The sequence below is a fragment of the Diplotaxodon limnothrissa genome, linkage group LG4 (assembly GCF_057381915.1).
Source record: "Diplotaxodon limnothrissa isolate DT_005_m linkage group LG4, D_limnothrissa_male_GT1.1, whole genome shotgun sequence".
NCBI classification, from domain to species: Eukaryota; Metazoa; Chordata; class Actinopteri; order Cichliformes; family Cichlidae; genus Diplotaxodon; species Diplotaxodon limnothrissa.
The window spans coordinates 7421988-7440547 of record NC_140599.1 but is presented as its reverse complement, the minus strand read 5'-3'; the positions used below and the strand labels follow the sequence as shown (position 1 = coordinate 7440547).

Genomic DNA, 18560 nt, shown 5'->3' with positions numbered 1-18560 from the left:
AAGCTGATTTACTGAGTGCTGCTGTCACAAAGCTGACAGGAAAGTGCAGGAGAGGTGTGAAGACTCCAGGTTAGCCTCTGTTTGGGTACACCTTCCTTTTATTTCATCGCTGTTTTTTTTTATTATTTTTTTTATTAATTTATATAGCACATTTAATAACAACAAAATGTTGACCTAAGTGCTTTACAAAGATAAAAAGAAAACCCAAAAAACAAAAATTACACAGTAACAAATAACATCAATAACAAATACCTGGTAACAGATGACTAGGTGGATAGATAGGTAACTCTCATGCGGTGTTGAAAGCCAATGAGTAAAAACGTGTTTTAAGATGGGATTTGACACCATTAGACGCTATTAAAGAGCTGAAGGCTGGCAAAGTAGCGGGACCAGACAGACTATGTGCCGAGTTTTATAAAGAATTCAGAGAAATTTTAGCTAGCCCGCTGCTGAACATGTACAATGACTCCTTTAAAAAGGGTCTCTTGCACAGTTCTTTAAGGGAATCCAATATATCCCTTATACTTAAAAAGGGCAAGCTACCTGAAGATTGTCCCTCCTATAGGCCAATCTCTTTGTTGAATGTGGATCTGAAAATCCTCTCCAAGATATTAGCAAAACGTCTGGAACTTTTACTCCCCTCGCTTATTAATGAGGACTAAACGGGTTTTATTAAAGGGCGCAATTCATATAATAACATGCGTAGGTTATTGAATATGATCCAGTTCTTCCAACAAAAATCTCTGCCTGGTGTGGTAATTTCCCTTGATGCCGAGAAGACATTTCACCGTGTTGAATGGTCTTACCTGTTTTTTACACTACATCAATTCGGTTTCAGTGGAAACTTTATAAACTGGATTAAGTTACTTTATAACAATCCCTGCTCTGCAGTTCTTACAAACGGGGTGCGGTCCTCCAACTTCCGGATACAGAAGGGAACCAGACAAGGCTGCCCCCTCTCCCCTTTGCTCTTTGCCCTAGCCATAGAACCATTGGCAGAGGCAGTACGAGTTCAGACGGACATACATGGTCTATCTGTAGGACAAAGACAGCATAAGATTATTTTGTATGCTGATGATGTACTTGTTGTGTTGACTCGGCAGGAAACATCAATCCCCTCTCTGGTTGAAACTATTAATAAGTTTAGTGAAATCTCAGGCTATAAAATTAATTTCAATAAATCAGAAGAGATGCCATTGGGCAGTCTGAAACAAAAACTATGGGCCCCTTCTCCATTTCCCTTCACTTGGTCCACACAGGGCTTTACGTATCTGGGGATTAGGGTTACTCACGCCTTTGAACAGATGTATAAAAGTAACTTTACCCCCCTATTTGAGCAGGTCAAACTAGATCTAGAGAGATGGAAGTCCTTACCGTTATCCTGGCTCGGTTGTATTGCTCTTCTGAAAATGAATATTCTACCTAGGCTACTTTACCCAATACAGATGGTTCCGACCCTTTTTCCACATAAAGCTATCCAAACTCTAAATGGCTGGTTCAGCTCCTTTGTTTGGGCAGGGAGGAAACCTCATCTTAAAATATCCACGTTATGTCTTCCATCCTTAAAAGGGGGCCTTTATTTCCCAGATATAAGGAAGTATCAGCTGAGCACCCATATGCGTATAGCTGCCGATTGGGTACAACAGCCTTCTCCTGTCTGGTTGGATATTGAGAGCTCTATGTCTAAATTCCCTTTGAAAAGTTTGCTTTTTGTGGGAAAACTTAAGACCTTAACGATGTTCTGTAGCAACCCACTCACATTATCTACTGTTAAAGCTTGGCGAATGGTTCAAAACATTCGCCAAGCTTTAACTTGGCGAATGTTAAAGCTTGGCGAGGTAAGGTAAGGCGAGGATCGGGGAAATATGCTTGTGTCTCTTTGAACGTGTCAGGAAACGAGCTGCAGCATTCTGGACCAGCTGGAGCCGTGCTAGACAAGACTGGCTAACAGCTGCATATAGAGAATTACAGTAGTCCAGTTGAGATAAGATTGCTGTAGTTAGAGAAGCATTGTGGCAAGCTGAGCTACATCATCCTATGCTCCTCCCACTTTTTTGCATTCACTACTACTACTCTCTAAATGTAGGGTTATAAAATGTCTGTAATATAGTTTGTGTACCTCCACTTGTGTAGAGTTAATGTTATGCTGTGTAGCTTAACATTAACTGTGACACATACATGGTTTCACATGTCTTGATGCATGCTCAATCATCCAGGTAAGTAAATCCCAAAAAGTTGATTCTGTTCATCTGGACGTTTTCAGCGGGAGAAACATTTCATCATCATCCAGGTGACTTCTTCAGTCTCAGCAGACTGCAGGTTTGCCCAACCTTATAAACGGTACAATGACTTAAACTAGCTCACTGAATGATCAGGGGGCTGTGAGGTGAAGCTCAGGATTTATCCAAAGGAGAGCTGCATCATTACAATCTCTTCCACTCTATGAACCTGAAATCTGTGTGGAACAGCTAACCAATCACATATGCAGAACAGGACAAACATTATTTACTGTCGTGTAAAACAACAGGCATAAAGCCTGATTCCCCCCCCCCCCCGTGGCGTCAGATTTTGCACAAATTATATGTGACTAAGTTACAGTGGTAATTATTGCACACTTTCTGTAAATCCTAAAAGCTTGATTTCACTTGTCAAATATCATTGTGGTCATCTGCTGATATATTTAAATGAAATTGCTGATGTAAAGAACCAATGTTTTCTAAAGGAAAATCGTGAAGATTATCAGGGGTGCCCAGTGCTTTGCATACAACTGTGTAAAGTCTCCTCCTGGAAGTGAAAAGCTTACAAATCCATATCCCATTAAGCAAGCTGCAAAGATAGCCCTGTTCACAACTGTCAGTCACAAATTGACTCTGAGCCTCTTTAGTAATTCCAGCAACTTTTTAAGATCAGACGATGGTTTCATGCAACTGCAGACATTAGTAAACGTTCCTTCTTTAGAACATCAGCCTTTGTAATGAAGATATTTTTCACAGGCTTTTCATGACCTCCATAACACACCGGGTTTAGAACACATCATAGCAAAGTAAGGTAGTCCATCTTCTGTAGTTTCAATACGGTGGACATCTGGCATCACATTGTTAAGGAGAGACAAGTGTAGGGCTGTTCCAATTCTCAGCAAATAGCTCTTCTCATTTCGTAAGTCCTTAGCAATTCTTTTACCGAGGAATAGGAGAGAGGTACTGCATATGTGTGGAACACACCCCGTGTTTCCATCATTTCAGGGTTAACAAACATGGAGTTGTTATCTAAACCTGCTTCCTGGAATACCCCAGTGGGCTCTACACTACGGGTTCAACAAATCCAGGATATCTTTGTTCACTGACCCTAACATTGTCTATTAGAATAAGTGGTGACACAAACCTTAACTCTTTAAGTTGACCCAGGGTTTCCCTTGGATGTTTACATGAAAGGGGTACACTGAAAAAAAAAGTTCTTTCAATTTACTTGATTTTATTGTGTACATCGGTCCCACATAATATGAATAAGTATGACTGACTTAATTTTCCACTTTCCAACAAGTAATAATTACTTGTAAAGCCAAAGTATTTCATTCACATTAGATTACTTAAAAAAAAAATCATGTTCGATGTACATACTGTTTGTCTGTTACCAAAATATCAATGTATTACGTAATGTTGATATATTTTAAAGTTTAACACCAACGTATTTTTGATTGTCAGTGGTACTTAATGAAATTGTGTAACATAAAGGCATTATAATTATGTTCCTGCAACACAAATTATGGCTTTAAATCCTACTTAATTATTTTAAGTCAACTTCATAAAAATTCAGTCCTTGGTTTCTTGCCTATGTACAATATAATAATGTAAATATAAACTAAATGTTATTGACAAAAAAGGCAAAAAAAAAAATGGGAGTGCTGAAAAGTTCACCTTTATTTTAACAGCAGTGAAAACAGCAAGCATATAAACTTGTTACACAGTTTTAGCGATTGCCTGCAGATATAACTGAAAGAAAGATTTAAAACATTTGTAAATATTTCCCCTCAAAACTGACCTTAGCAGCAATACAAGAAAGCTACAAATAAGTGCTTATTAATGATCCTGTCATCTTACACATATTTGTATTTAATTTCACAATTAAAAGTTTGAAACTAAATTAAGCCTACTTGGAAAAAGAATCAAAAAGCATCCATGAGCAAACAGGCTTACACAAATATAACTTTTTTTTGCATTTAACATTTCTACAACTCCTGTTACCTGGAGTTTAAGAGACAGAAACCAGCAAGCTGCTTTGAATGATCAAGTCTGTACATATATAGAACAACTTCAGCTTAAATTGGTCTTCCAAAACTCAAAGAGGCAGCAAGCTGCTATTAAGGATAAGATATATCTTCATACATCACATTTTGTATTTAGCTGTACAGAATTTTTTTACTAAATTGAAGCTTAAATGACACTGTCACATAATACCAAACACCTAAAGGAATCTTCCTTTTGAACATATAAGCAGGATGTAAAGGTTGACCCAGAGCACATTGCTAAAAAACCTCTGTAAACATTTCTCGCAATACAATACCACCAAAAGGAAGAAAAGAAAAAAAGTGTCACCTCGAAGTGCAGTCACATGAGAAAAAACAACAACAACAACAACAAAAAAACCCCAAACAAACAGTATCAGCAGTATAACATTGCAGTTTTTCGTTTTGTGTTCAGTAAAGAATTGCTGAAGTGCAGTCTTTGACCCTTCAGTGAAACAGACGGTTTTTGAGAGCAAGAACTTTGTTGGAGAGTTTAGTTCCATGAAAACCTTCTGGAAAACCTCAAAGGTGTAGCGGAGGTCAGCAGGGTAGGCAAGGTTTAGTGCATACATGAGTCCAAATAGCATTACCACAGCAAATGCTACATTATCCAAATTCTTCACCACCCTGATGCCTTCAAGGACAACTCCAATGTCTTCTTGTTCATCTGCTGAAGCTTGTTCTTTAAGAAGATAAATTCCAACAGTGGTGTCTTCAATGGCCTCATTGATGGCGTCTTCATCCATGTCCTGTAAAAAATACATAAATAAATAAAATAAAAGTCATGTTACTCAATCCATGGCAAGTGAGCAATATGATGTACTGGTGAAAGTCACCCCCCCACCCCCCCAAAAAATAAAATAAAATACCCCAAGTACTTACCACATACTCCCGGATAAGGTTGTCAGGATCTTCACCCATGTAGATACACACTCCCTTAATGACACACTCACGTCCAGCATCAACATCTTCACACTGAAATGAAATTTGTGTGATTAGTATCTTCAGTTAGCCCTTCTCATTGATTTTAGGTTTTAGTACTGTACTTTACATGAATGCTTTCAAAGTAAAGGCACACATACTAATAAAGTTGACTAAGTAGATTAAAACAAAAACAAGCAGATGTAAAAGTAGTACAAGATGACAGCATTTATCATTGGAAAAACATTTACAATTTTTAACCAATTAAAAGTTTTGTCCAAAAGGGGTCATAGTTGTGTTAAGGCTTTATCACTTACATTATCCATTTGTGCCACAACTTTTTTCAGTCTTTGTCCAAGCTGTCCTCCTCTTCTTTTGAACAGCTTCACCAGGTTGTCTAAGTGGAGATCCATCTGAGACAGGAACTTTGATTGAAGGGGGATTGTGGTAATTCTTTTAAACTCAGCATTGATCTGAAAACATCAGCACAAAAGAGTGAGCTTCAAATGTTTAACACCAGGAAGAAGGCCACAATCACCAATGCTGAAGAAATTGGCTGTTAAATGTGCCTAAAGTATTTTAGCTTAACACCTCTTCCAAGAACTCCCGGTGTGAGTCAAACTTTACCTCATGGACATCAAATAGAGCAGGCCATCTTGCCATGAAAGCCTCTACCATTGGTGCATCACGAACAACTTCATGTCTTCTGTAGGCAAAAGTCTTTTCCATCTTGAATTTCACCAACTCTCTGTTGTTCTTCTTCTTTATGTCCAAGAGTAAAGTTTTCCGCATTGCCTCCAGGCTCTCCTCAGTTTCTTCTGGTGGGTATGTTGGGCAAAAGTTAACTTCTGCCCTCTTTGCTTTTTTGACACCAAAGGCTGCACTGCATCTTCCAACAGGTTTGTTCTTTAGAGAGTTTACAGTCACCTCTGGGCAGCCCAGTTTTCGTAGCTGGGTGCGATAGTTTGAGAGTTTATATTTTAAACTGGTCTTCCATCCTCCAAATCCAGTGTTGGAGCCTGTCTCAGTTAGACAGGGATGCTTCTTGATCAGACTCTGAGCTACTTGATCCATTTCTTTATCACTGACATACACTTTATACTTCACAATTTCCTGCACCAAACCTTCAAGGATGGCTGACTTCAACTTGGGATCTGGAATAAGTGCAGTTCCATTCTGATTGTACGCAATTTTTGCCTGCTGAAGTTGTAATTCAGCATCATACGAAAACTTGGGCACATAAAAGACAGCAGGCCAAGAAGATCGTGAGCTTGTTGACTCACTTGATGACAACACATCCGTGTCCACAGATCCACCAGACAGGTACGAAGAATCGTTAACAGAGGAACAGCTGAGGGCTTCGGAGTCCTGGACAGGATCAAGAATGATATAATCCTCATGCTGCATAGTGGTGGGTCTTGACATGTCAATAACTTTAAGAGTCCCTCTGTCTGCCACTTCTGAAACTGAGGTAAGATTAAGGAACTCATTCCCAAACAAGGAATCCATAAACTGAAGTCTGAAATCGCCCTGAAGACCACACTGTCTCTTGACTTCAACAATGAGATCCTCAATTGATTCAGGTGGTCCATTGGAGAGAATGAGCCTTTGACAGGTTCCATCAGTCAAGATGATCTTTAGGATCACAGGGGTCCCCATTTCAAGCAGCTATTCTGTAGACGAAAAAAAACAACAACAATACATCAGACACCCAGAAAGAATAACTTCAGTTTAGTCTTCATACAGTTACCCATACATATCAGTCAGTTATAAAAGGTCAGATATACAAAAAAAAAAAAAAAAAAATCTATCTAGTGAAATACATGTGACTGAACTTATTACAAATATTTGCACACCTTTTATTTCTATATGCCTTTTTAAAGTCACCATGCGGACTGATCCGATCTTGTAGTCAACCAGTGGATAAGTGTCAAGGAGTTCACGGAGTGAAACAAGAGTGAATATTCTTGCAGATACTGAGTTGAGCTCAAAAGCTCTGTAGTGCTCCCTGTACCAGCCACCGAGCTCTCTGACAATGTAGAATATGCTCTGGTTTACAATGCAGATGTGGTTTATTTCACAGAATTCTGGCAACCCACCAGCTGCCCTGTGGGCCAGTACCATTCCCTTCCTATAAGTTATGCCCTTTATTGTCACACACTGTGCAAGGTTTATCTCTAGAATGTCAGGGAATGTTTGCCTAATGACTCTAGCCATCTCCTCTTTAAGCAAATCCACTGGAAAAGTTGATACAGCCGAGACCTCTAGTTCAGACTCGCCAAGAGATGGGGAGCTTAGATGGTAAGCTATCATCATCTGATGCTTTGAGGCCAAGGAGAGAGGCACATTCTTAAAGCAGCTTGTGTGTCTCATGACCTGCTTGAAAAAGCTGTGTTTGGCCTCGAAACGCATTGTCCACAGCCAAACAACTGGACCAAAAAACCTAATCATCTGTGGATAGTGCTCCAAATAATGGTGTTTTGGTAGTAGCTTAACATCAGGAAACAGTGCCTGGTATCGCTGTCTGTGCTCTATAATTTTGCTTTCCAAAAAAGCCAGAGAGTCATCACTATGCACAGGGGACACGACAAGTTCTGTGATATCCTTCAGAGTCATGAGAACAAGCCATGCAGGCTCATCTTCAGGCACAAGTGATCCAACTAAAAAAGGCAAGAACCGGAGCAAGCTCCAGTTCTCATGCGCATTTCCTCCTACTGTTTTGGTGCTAGAGAAAGTTTGTGACACTACATGAGGTCTGTTTGTCTTATCTTCCCATTTGTAGGGGAACTTCAGAATCGCATTGTTTAAGTCGGCTAAAGTGAAAAACTTCTTTGATATAAGAACTGTCAAGCAATGAGCCAACTCTACTGGGATTATACCCTCAAAAACATCGTGAGCAAGATCAGGCGGATAACCAAATATGACATGAAAGTGGGACAGATTTTTGGTGAAGACACATTCTCTTTTCACTCCACAACAGCCTGTACCTGTATCTTGGGCTTGTTTGACATGGACTTGGTGAAGGTCTTTGCTTCTTAGCGTGAAAGCACCAGACGCTACAGAATACAGCTGAATATCACTGCTCTTCCCTGTGCAAAATCTGCAATAGTATTCTACAGAAAAGCTTTGCATAAATCCTGCAACACTGTGTGCTCCAAGGTTATCTGCGATTACACTTACGACTGTACCTTTGACTGACTCTCCTAATAGTGGAACATAAACGCCATGTTCTTCAAGAGTTTTCAGATCCTGTAGAAGAGGTTCCAAGATTTTGTCATAACCATAAGTTTTAACGTCAGTGGTTTTGCACAACACTGACAAGTAGATGGACGATAAGGTACCAAGGGGGTTACAGACTTCAAAGTCATCCACATAAAAACGTAGGGAAATCCTTAGATTTTCTCCAGAAAGGAAAAAGTTTTCCTTAAATAGGGAACCATCACTTGAAGACTTGTAATGATATGACCCAGTAGTCTGTTCCCACCTGTTGTTTATGGCATTTCACAACTTCATCAACAACATCTTTTCTACTCAACAGCTGCTGTAACAATTTCAGCAATGGGACATATTGGAAACTGTGTTTCTTTTCAGCATCAAGTATATATTCAACTGGTTCTAAAACACAGAAATTTTCCTTGTAATACTGCTTACGCAGATATGCTGTGCTTAGCGGACCACCCTTTTGAATGGACCTTAGTACAGGATTACCTGAAAAAACTGCATTAATAGTTTCTGTAATGAGATCTTTATCAATGGGGAGGTTTCTTTGATTAAAGATATTCGTCACAATATCACAGGATAATGGTACAGGTGCCGACCGTATCAAATGATAGAGTTCCTCTAAAAATACATCAATAGCTGTGCTTGGCACATGGACCAAATGCTCCAGCTTTAGCAGAGTATTTGCAAAACTTTGCTCTATGACTTTTTGCAAGTCCTCAGTATCACACTGACCATGTGAAGGAATGACAGTATCCAACTGATCTACAAACTCCTGACTATTTTCCGCAAATTCATTTGTAGGTGCGATTCCTGTTCTTACTATACCTCGTTTAAAATCACCTGGTGTATAATGTCTGTGTTTACAGTTTTTGTGTGATTTAAATGTACAGTAAATGTTTGTTTTAAAGTTGCAGCCTAGAAACATACAAGTAAGTGTCTCATTTCTTTTAAGATGCGCATATATGTGAGCAAAATAATCACGCTCTGATGCTAAATCATTGCATTCGCAAAGGTGGCAACTGAAAATCGCCTTTTTTTTAGTAGTGACCCCCGTGCTGTGGATTTTATTTTGATGGACAATAAGGGCATTCCACGTTTTAAAGGTGCATGGACAATGCAGGTATGTACATGGAAAGTGAGAACGACGTCCAAAATGTGGATGTTTTAATCTGTAGTGATGCAAAAGCTTGGAACGACTTGATACCGTTTCTGTGCACCCCTTACAACTCCACATTCCCAGCACCACCTAACCCTGTAAGACACAGATAATCAAGAGTCAGCTCATTCAATATCCAGAGGATTACGTCAGATTCAGAGATCTGACACACACACACACACACACACACACACACACACACACACACACACACACTTAAAATTGGACGCCAACATTGAAGATTTATTTTGTTTCTTTATGCTAATCTACGTATACAATAACATTGATGTTATTGCACATAACAAGAATATAACTTCATTTTCCAGACATGTGTAATCATAAAAGTAAAAAATGCCACCATCACATATATACGGTGGCTGGGAAGTGCAAAGCGCAACAAATTAAAAAACGGCAACAAATTAAAAAACCGCAACAAATTAAAAATCCACAACAAATTAAAAAACCGCAACAAATTAAAAATCCACAACAAATTAAAAAACAGCAACAAATTAAAAATCCACAACAAATTAAAAATCCACAACAAATTAAAAAACCGCAACAAATTAAAAATCCACAACAAATTAAAAAACCGCAACAAATCAAAAATCCACAACAAATTAAAAAACCGCAACAAATTAAAAATCCACAACAAATTAAAAATCCTTGACGGAAAGGGATTGTCTGAAATACCGGAAGTGGCACAACGATTAGGCTTACTCCATATTTGTAGCTCAGAAAAGTGATTCGGGATGTCAACAAACGTTGAGAAACTCACGCCTCACAGCGCTTCCTTATCACCCTGACGGTGCTTGCTGCACTACATAGAGAACCGGAAAATGTTTTGCCCGTTTTGTGGCGTTAGCTTCAGCCTCTTCACCCCTTTTTGTGCTTCCTGTGGACGGTCTCTGGAGCTTTTGCGGGACACATACCAGGCTGAAGGATCAGACACCCTACAGTACTGCATTAAATATTTCAACGAAGGTCACTCATATAGTGTTATCATGGACATGATGTTAAGTTTGCATGGTGTAAAGATAAGTTTAAGGAGTCTTAAAAGTAAACTTAATAATGCTGGACTTTACCGAAGAAAATATTTTCACTCCAGAACAACGATCATTAACGCAATCAGAGCGGAGCTTCAAGGACCTGGGCGATTGTTTGGGTATCGAACAATGTGGCAGGTACTTAAACAAAAGCATCATCTTAAAGTGAAGAGGGATGATGTGATGAAAATACTCCGGGAGCTTAATCCTCATGGATGCCAGATGAGAACACGCAGAAGATTCATTAGGAGAACCTATCATTCGCTGGGACCCAACTACATGTGGCATGCTGATGGTTATGACAAGCTCAAACCATTCGGTTTGGCCATTTCAGGGTGCATTGATGGATTTTCACGCAAGGTTTTGTGGCTAGAATGTGGACCAACCAATAATAATCCAGTGGTTATAGCTTACTATTACTTGTCATGTGTTGGGAGCCTTGGTGTTGTACCGATGAGACTGAGAACTGACTGTGGGACAGAAAACGGCATTATGGCTGCAGTTCAGTGCGCACTACGTCACCATCATGATGACCACTTCAGCGGAGAGTCCAGTCACATGTTTGGTTCATCAACGAATAACCAGCGAATTGAGTCCTGGTGGTCCATATATCGAAAAGGAAGGTAAATATAACATTTAATTTTGCCTGATATTTAAAGGCGTAACAAATTTGAATGTCGTGCAAAAGTTGATTTATTGTCAGTCTGCCCCAGGGCAGCTGTGGCTACAACTGTAGCTGCCTCCACCAGTGTGTGAATGTGAGAGTGAATGAACAGTGGAATTGTAAAGCGCTTTGAGGGCCTCGAAAAGCGCTATATAAATGCAATCCACTGTTGTTATTATTATTATTATTATTATTATTATTATTATTATTATTATTTCAGTAATTCAACTTAAAAAGTAAAACCGATATTAAATACTCATTGTATGCCAAACTATACATTTTTAGCCCATTTAGTAATTATGATGATTATGCTTTGGAACTTAAGAAAAACCCAACTTCAAAACCATAATATTGTGAAAAGGTTAAATATTTTAGATTTAAAGTGCCACTCTACTATGAGCTAATTAATTCAAATCATCTGCAAAGGGTTCCTGAGCCTCTAAATGGTCTTTCTAATTCAGGAGGACTCACAGGATGGACATGACTGCTGTCCTGACAGCTGTGGGAAAAAAAACATAATTGACACCCTCCATAAAGAACACCTTAAAAGAATTTGAATGTTCACAGAGACTATCAAAGCACATTAATAGAAAGTTTTGTCTAATGTAAGTGTGGATGAAAGGGGTGTAACATAGTGTAGTGGCTAAGACCTCAAGGCTGCTACTGAAGCATCCTGGTCTTCCATAACACCTCAAAAGATCCACAGACTGATAGCATCCATACCACGCTGCATGGAGGCAGTAATTTATGCAAAAAGGACCCAAACAAATAGAACATACAAATTGTTAGAGACATTGAATTTGGGTTTTTCATAAGTTCTACGTCTTAATCATTAACATTGTAAGAAATACTTGAAATACCTCACTTTGTATGTAATGACTCAGTATCGCTAATTTCACATTTAATTAGAATTCCTAAAATAAATTAACTTTTGCACATTACTGAAATGTTTTAGAGTTTTGCCTGTATGCAATCCCTTTCGATAGAAAACATTTAAACTGACTGGAGTCTATATATGATTCAGTTAAAATGAACTGTAAAGTGCCATGCGATGACGTGTTGTGAAACGATGCCATGTAAACAAACTAAACTATCTCTAAACAATTTTTTTAGGGCTCAGTTTTGGTTGGAGCTGTTTGCGGATCTTCGAGATGCTGGACACTTCAATGGAAGTCACGAGCATCAGTGCCTTTTGAGATTTTGCTTCACTGTCATTGTTCAGAAGGATCTTGATGAATGTGTGAAGCTGTGGAACACTCATCGGATTCGTCCCTCAAGAACAGCTTCATGTCCAGGAGGTGTGCCAAATGAACTGTACTACCTACCCCACAGGTAACGGATAATAATGATCAAATAATTACTTTATGTGTAAACCTATATTAATGCAATTGTCTTCCATTGATCACAGATACGGCTCCAGAGACTGTGGATTCCTGATTCAACAATCTGAACTGGACGCTTTTCCTGAGTCTAGGCTGTCAGTAGTTGTATGTGGGGACTCAAACATACAGGAGTATCTGAATTTTGTAATGGAGCAAAATCATTTTCAAAAGCCCGTCTGCTGGGAGTCTGCCACTGAACTTTACATGAAGTTAATAGAAATTGCAAATTTCTAAAAAAAAACAAAAACCTGGCTTTTTGTTGTTTTCACCAAAACCTATAGCATATGCTGCTTTTTTGAACTAGGCTACATGAGTTGGCTGAAGACGCCAAAAGTTTAAGTTTGTGTTTGTAAAAGCATATTCTTACTGAATGTCTTGATAATTCTGGTCCTTGTTTAGCTGATGGAAGTTGAGATACAGTCCTGAACATTTATATAAATAATAAATCAAATCAAAATCACATCTTGCACTGTATTGTGTGTTTATTACAACTTTTAAGAGTAGAACACAGTACACCTTTAAATGCCTTTACTTTTAGTAGCACTGTCAAAACTTTGAACAAATCAAGTCTAGCGATTGCATTTTAAATCTCCTTTGAACAGATGTACCTACATTTTAGAATAAAAAAAACATGCTCAAATACATAACAGATTTCTGGATAAGTCCCGTAGCAAAAAACCTACAGAATTTACAATGTAATGCCAAGAAGAAGCAGCTGTAAGTAACTGGGTTATCTAATAAAACTACAATAAACCTGGTAAACTATAATGGATTTGTGCTGTACCGCCAGTATGTCCCACCTTCTCCTATTCATAACATATTTTAAAAAAAATTTGACTTAAAAACTTGAGGAATAAATCAACAGCAGGTTTGAACTACAAGGCCAGACATTCTAGAAACATCCAAATCCTGGGGAGTTTTGAATTCCAAAATCCATGTTGGATTTAAACAAGGAATATGAAGTTATCATTGGTAGTTTCAATAAGTTTAAGCATGTATTTGCCATCGGGAATAAAGAGTCATCCAGGAACTGTAGGCTTGGTAGTGGATCTAATCCAGAAGGTGGCAGTGATGTTAGCCCAGTTGCAAACATCAGAACATCGCCCAACGACACAGCAGTTTGTGATTCTGCAAAAAATTAAAAAAAAAATTATATATGTATATGTGAATTCAACACATTGTCTTGTAATGAGTACTAAAAGAAATACTGGTATAAACCTTCACAGTCCAGCAGATAGTCTGACCAGTAGCCCACAGTTTGACTTTCCAGACGTCTCCTGTTACTTCCAGATGGGCTGAAGTCAGGTTTGAAAAGTCTCTCAAGTTCAAGGGCTGTGAGTTTCTTTTCCATGTGACACAGGACCGGGGAAAGCAAAGTAGGGTGTTGCTGGAGTGCACTCAGGAAATTAAGTGCTGAAAGACCCTCTTTAAATCTAAAGAATGAGGAGAACTTTGTGTCATTTACCAGTTCATAGTACATGCACAAACTATGGACAAACTGTGAACTTTGGAAACCTTGGAGAATGTAAAATATTTCAGTCGGAAATTATGAACAACACTGTCATAACAATAATTCACCTGTCTCCCCTGTCAATTACAGATGAGTTTCGAGCAATTATATACCACCGGAGATAGTCAGACACAATGTCTTTCTTTTCCTCAACTGTGGAAACATGCCTTAGACAACCAGCCACCTGTAGCATAGTACTGTGTTTTATGACACAGTCACGCAGGACATCCACTGAACCAGCACTGTCGATCTGAAAAACCCATAAAAATGGACATACACAATGTAAGCTTACGTGTCTGATTTTCATTCCTGTTTTTTCCCTACACAAAGAAAGAATTTTTTAATGTCATACAGATGAAGAAGCTGTAGTTCTATCCTGCATTCAAATCCTGCGCTGTCCTCACCTCTTGTAAAGCTTTCCCTATGTCGTCATCTGTGACTGAGGCAACTGTTGCTTTTACTGAAGTCTGGCCTGCAAGATAATGTACCAGCTCTTCTGACAGGAAATGGGGCCCTGGACCACCATGCACAACTGACACGGCTATCATCTTTCCTGCTAGGTAGTATTCATCCTCCCTTACAGCTGTGAATGAATACAGTAAATGATAAACTCTCTCACACACACACCTCTCTCTACCGATCGATCAGATCCGATCGATGTCAGATAGATCGATCAGATAGACAGACTAATGCTGTTTTGAAATAATCCAAGAAATTATTATGAGTTGCTTCTGATAATAATTAAAAACAAATTGATTTAAAAGTCCAAAAAAGTCTTTAAATTAAGTTTATCAAACATCTGATCATTGCATACCCTTTGCATTGTAGACGAGGAATCGACGTCCTTCGGGTCCATCAAAAATGGGACGATCTTTCATGTGTTTCATTAGCAGACTCAAAAACTCTCGTTTTGGGCCACCTGCATCAAGTCCTTCTTCTAGAATGCCAGAATCATCAGTAAATTTAACCAGCATGTCATTGGTTTCAGAGTATGACAACCGCCTGAAACCCCTGACTGCTCCATCCCAGACATTTGCTCTTGAGATGTTGAATCTGCTGACACTTCCATGATGAATAGCACTGGATAAGTTTGCAATGATGTCAGGTAGATTAATGTTAACGTCTTCCCTGTAATCACAAAAATGAAAGACCGAATGCAAGACTATACAATTTAGCATTGTTATTTGAAGTAGTATTTGATATTTTACAGTGCTCTGTCATCAATCGGTGAAGCAACTTCAACCAGCTCTTCATCCTCGTCCTCAATGCAGGGGGCACACAGGTCTGCATATTTACTGTTGAGAAATTATAATTCCAACATTAGAATAACTTCTATTCACCCTTTAATTATCTTTACCCATTTCACAAACCCAAACGTGTACTGTAGTTACAGATTTAAAATTACATATAAGACACAATTTTATTTACCTATAGGGACTCATGACTGGATTCGTTTCGTTTTGGTGATCAAGATCCTCTGTATCAGATATTACAATCTGGAAAAAAAAGAACAAAAATTGCATACTGTATATAAACATACATAGCTTTGTACTATTTCAGCAATAGCAAAAAACGTCATGCTGACATAAATTGCCCAAATACCTGACATGGCTGTATGATAGATGAAGGTCCTGGAGCATGTCTGAAACAGAATAAGAGTATTGGAATTAAAATGTCCAGATAAGAAGCTCATACAGTTCAATATTATTTATGATACCAACATTATAAAAAGGCTATGAAACCAATAAATATTTATATTAGGGCGGGGCAATAAAATAACAATATGTATTGCAGTATACTTTTCTCTCAAAGGAAATATGAGACTATTGCAATAGAGCTATCCATCCATCCATTTTATATGCTGCTTATTCCTCTAATCACTCTTTTTTTTCATTGACATAAGAATAGTCAATCCTTATCAAGTAGCGCAGCAACCAATCGCTCTGGGAACAGCATCATGTCCAGTTAGGGTGACTTGTTACCTGCAGCACAGTGAAGTAGCAGCGCCACCCGTGGAGATGTTTGGGCACCATTTACATCTAAACCAACCATTAAAATAAATATACAAGGAGAGATTAGGAGAATTTGCTTTTATTTCTTAGCTTATTCATTTGATATTGACAAAGACTTTGTCAATTTTATGTCTGTTCTCCTGTAAAACTTACTGTAAACTAAGATTTATGTTTAGAATCATTCTTTTTTGTTTTTAAATGTAATTGACCAAGCAATTGAGTGATCTGGTGTTTGTTGTCTTTTGAAACTGGAAATCTTTATCCCTGACTTTTGATTTAGTTTTTAACATGTACCTTTTTTTAGTTATCTGAAACGGATGTAATATGTTAATACATCCGTCTGTCTGAACTTATGACAGGAAATAAATATTTAAATCAAAACAAGCTTCTGAGGATTTCACATCTTACTTATGTGAAATTTTAAGTTCACCTTGTAATCGGAAGGTTGCCGGTTCGAGCCCCGGATCGGACAGTCTTGGTCGTTGTGCCCTTGGGCTAGACACTTCACCCATTGCCTACTGGTGGCGCCAGTGTTCGGCAGCCTCGCCTCTGTCAGTGCGCCCCACGGTGGCTGTGGGTACAATGTAGCTGCCATCACCAGTGTGTGCATGTGTGTGTGAATGGGTGGATGACTGGATGTGTAAAGCGCTTTGTCCTTAGGGACTAATAAAGCGCTTTACAAATACAGGCCATTTACCATTTACCATGAGCAACGGCACATTTAATATGTACAAATCTAGCGGTTTATATCGTGATCAATATTCCCTGAAATAAAACAAAGACATATATTGTATTGCCCAACTCTAATATATAGCAGAACAAGCTCTTAAATAACTTACTCCTTCTCTGCATGTTTACCATTAGGGGTACTCTGGTCTTGTGGTTTGAAAACCTAAGATGAAAAACATGCACTTTTCAAAGCTTTCACCAACTTCGTATCGCATTTAGATAGTTCATCAATACTTAAAAAAAATACTTTTTTAAAGAACATATAATCACACAATGAAAATAATAGACCCATGGATGCTACAGAATTATGATCATTATAGAGAAAAAAAATAGAGCACTCAGAGGACATGCACCTCTGCCAGGGCCACTCACAGGCCTCTGGCATGGTGGAGAGGGAAAAAAAGTACACACCAATGTGTCTGCCTGGTTGAACTCAGCTGTGCTTCTTGATGTAATCACAATCTCAGGGTCCGAGTCTGAGGTACCATCCTCTGCAATCAGAGCTGAGAAAGTAGACACATTATTAGTTGTTGTATATGTAAACACATCAAAATATAAAATTAACAAACCTCGTTTGAAGTGGCTCTCTGGGCAAATGAATAGAGAAATCCTGTTGTAGTTCTTTCCTATTTCCTCTTTGTAGTCTGCCAATCGGAATGGCCTTTCTGTCCCAGGCACATTTATCACCTCTGTGCAGTCAGGATACAAAAGGACATATGGTCCCTCCACCAAGTCCTTGTTGAATGTTCTCATTTTTTCTACAGCCTGCTTCAGGAGGTCAGGGGCTGTAATTTCGGGGGTAATAAATAAGGGCAGTGTTTTCCCTCTTAGCGGTTTTAAGTCGGTTTGTTGTGACACCATAAATCCGATATTGATCTACAAACAAATAATAAAAGCCAGATCACTTTAAGAATAATTGCCAAATCCTCGTTTATAAAGTTACCTGTGATGGCTTACCTTGACAGGTTTACTCTGTTGCTTGAGTTTTAATTTTGCTCCACAGCTGAAGGCCTGACGCTCTTTGGATTTTGATTTTTTGTACTCCATGAACTGCTTGTATGACGGACATGTTTGTTCTGGTTGAATGAAAAACGTTTGACATCAAAACGGGGTTAGCACTCTCCATTACTAAACGTAGACGAGAATACAGTATAAGGAAACAGAAACAGAAACCGGAGCCAAAATGGTAAATAAACGTGCTATTTAACTGAAATAGCATAGACTGTCTGAAGAGAACAAAAAGTGAGTAATATATCAAAATTACTTTGTTCAGAATTTTCTGTTTGTTTTGATGTCCCCGGGGAGTTTGATCCTTCAGCCTGGTCTGTGTCCCGCAAAAGCTCCAGAGACCGTCCACAGGAAGCACAAAAAGGGGTGAAGAGGCTGAAGCTAACGCCACAAAACGGGCAAAACATTTTCCGGTTCTCTATGTAGTGCAGCAAGCACCGTCAGGGTGATAAGGAAGCGCTGTGAGGTGTGAGTTTCTCAACGTTTGTTGACATCCCGAATCACTTTTCTGAGCTATAAATATGGAGTAAGCCTAATCGTTGTGCCACTTCCGGTATTTCAGACAATCCCTTTCCGTCAAGGATTTTTAATTTGTTGTGGATTTTTAATTTGTTGCGGTTTTTTAATTTGT

The 18560-nt window shown here is 38.7% G+C and overlaps 1 protein-coding gene and 1 pseudogene across 2 annotated transcripts; both read right to left on the bottom strand.

Annotated features, from left to right (window-relative positions):
- Positions 1-4729: 4729 nt before the first annotated feature.
- On the bottom strand, positions 4730-6412 carry LOC146633163 (uncharacterized; annotated as a pseudogene).
- A 7146-nt stretch (positions 6413-13558) lies between these two features.
- LOC146633162 (G2/M phase-specific E3 ubiquitin-protein ligase-like) lies at positions 13559-17790 on the bottom strand. Of its 2 annotated transcripts, XM_085352043.1 has the most exons (10): positions 17333-17790; positions 17032-17084; positions 15783-15822; positions 15609-15676; positions 15389-15475; positions 14995-15308; positions 14585-14763; positions 14249-14430; positions 13889-14103; positions 13559-13798 (listed from the first exon to the last, which is right to left on the bottom strand). In XM_085352043.1, exons 1-10 carry the CDS (start codon positions 17780-17782, stop codon positions 13563-13565), a joined length of 1824 nt encoding a protein of 607 aa, XP_085208169.1. In that variant the 5' UTR covers positions 17783-17790; the 3' UTR covers positions 13559-13562. The 2 variants fall into 2 exon arrangements, with proteins under 2 accessions (XP_085208169.1, XP_085208168.1); XM_085352042.1 differs by lacking the exons at positions 13559-13798; positions 13889-14103; positions 14249-14430 and having other exon boundaries at positions 14552-14763; positions 17333-17424; positions 17491-17790.
- Positions 17791-18560: the final 770 nt, after the last annotated feature.

Coding starts and splice junctions, on each gene's coding strand:
- LOC146633162 (XM_085352043.1), bottom strand. CDS start 17,782: ATGGTGTCACAACAAACCGACTTAAAACCGCTAAGAGGGAAAACACTG. Junction 15,476..15,608: donor CCAGTCATGAGTCCCTATAG/GTAAATAAAATT, acceptor ATTTCTCAACAG/TAAATATGCAGACCTGTGTG. Junction 14,431..14,584: donor TAGGGAAAGCTTTACAAGAG/GTGAGGACAGCG, acceptor TGGGTTTTTCAG/ATCGACAGTGCTGGTTCAGT.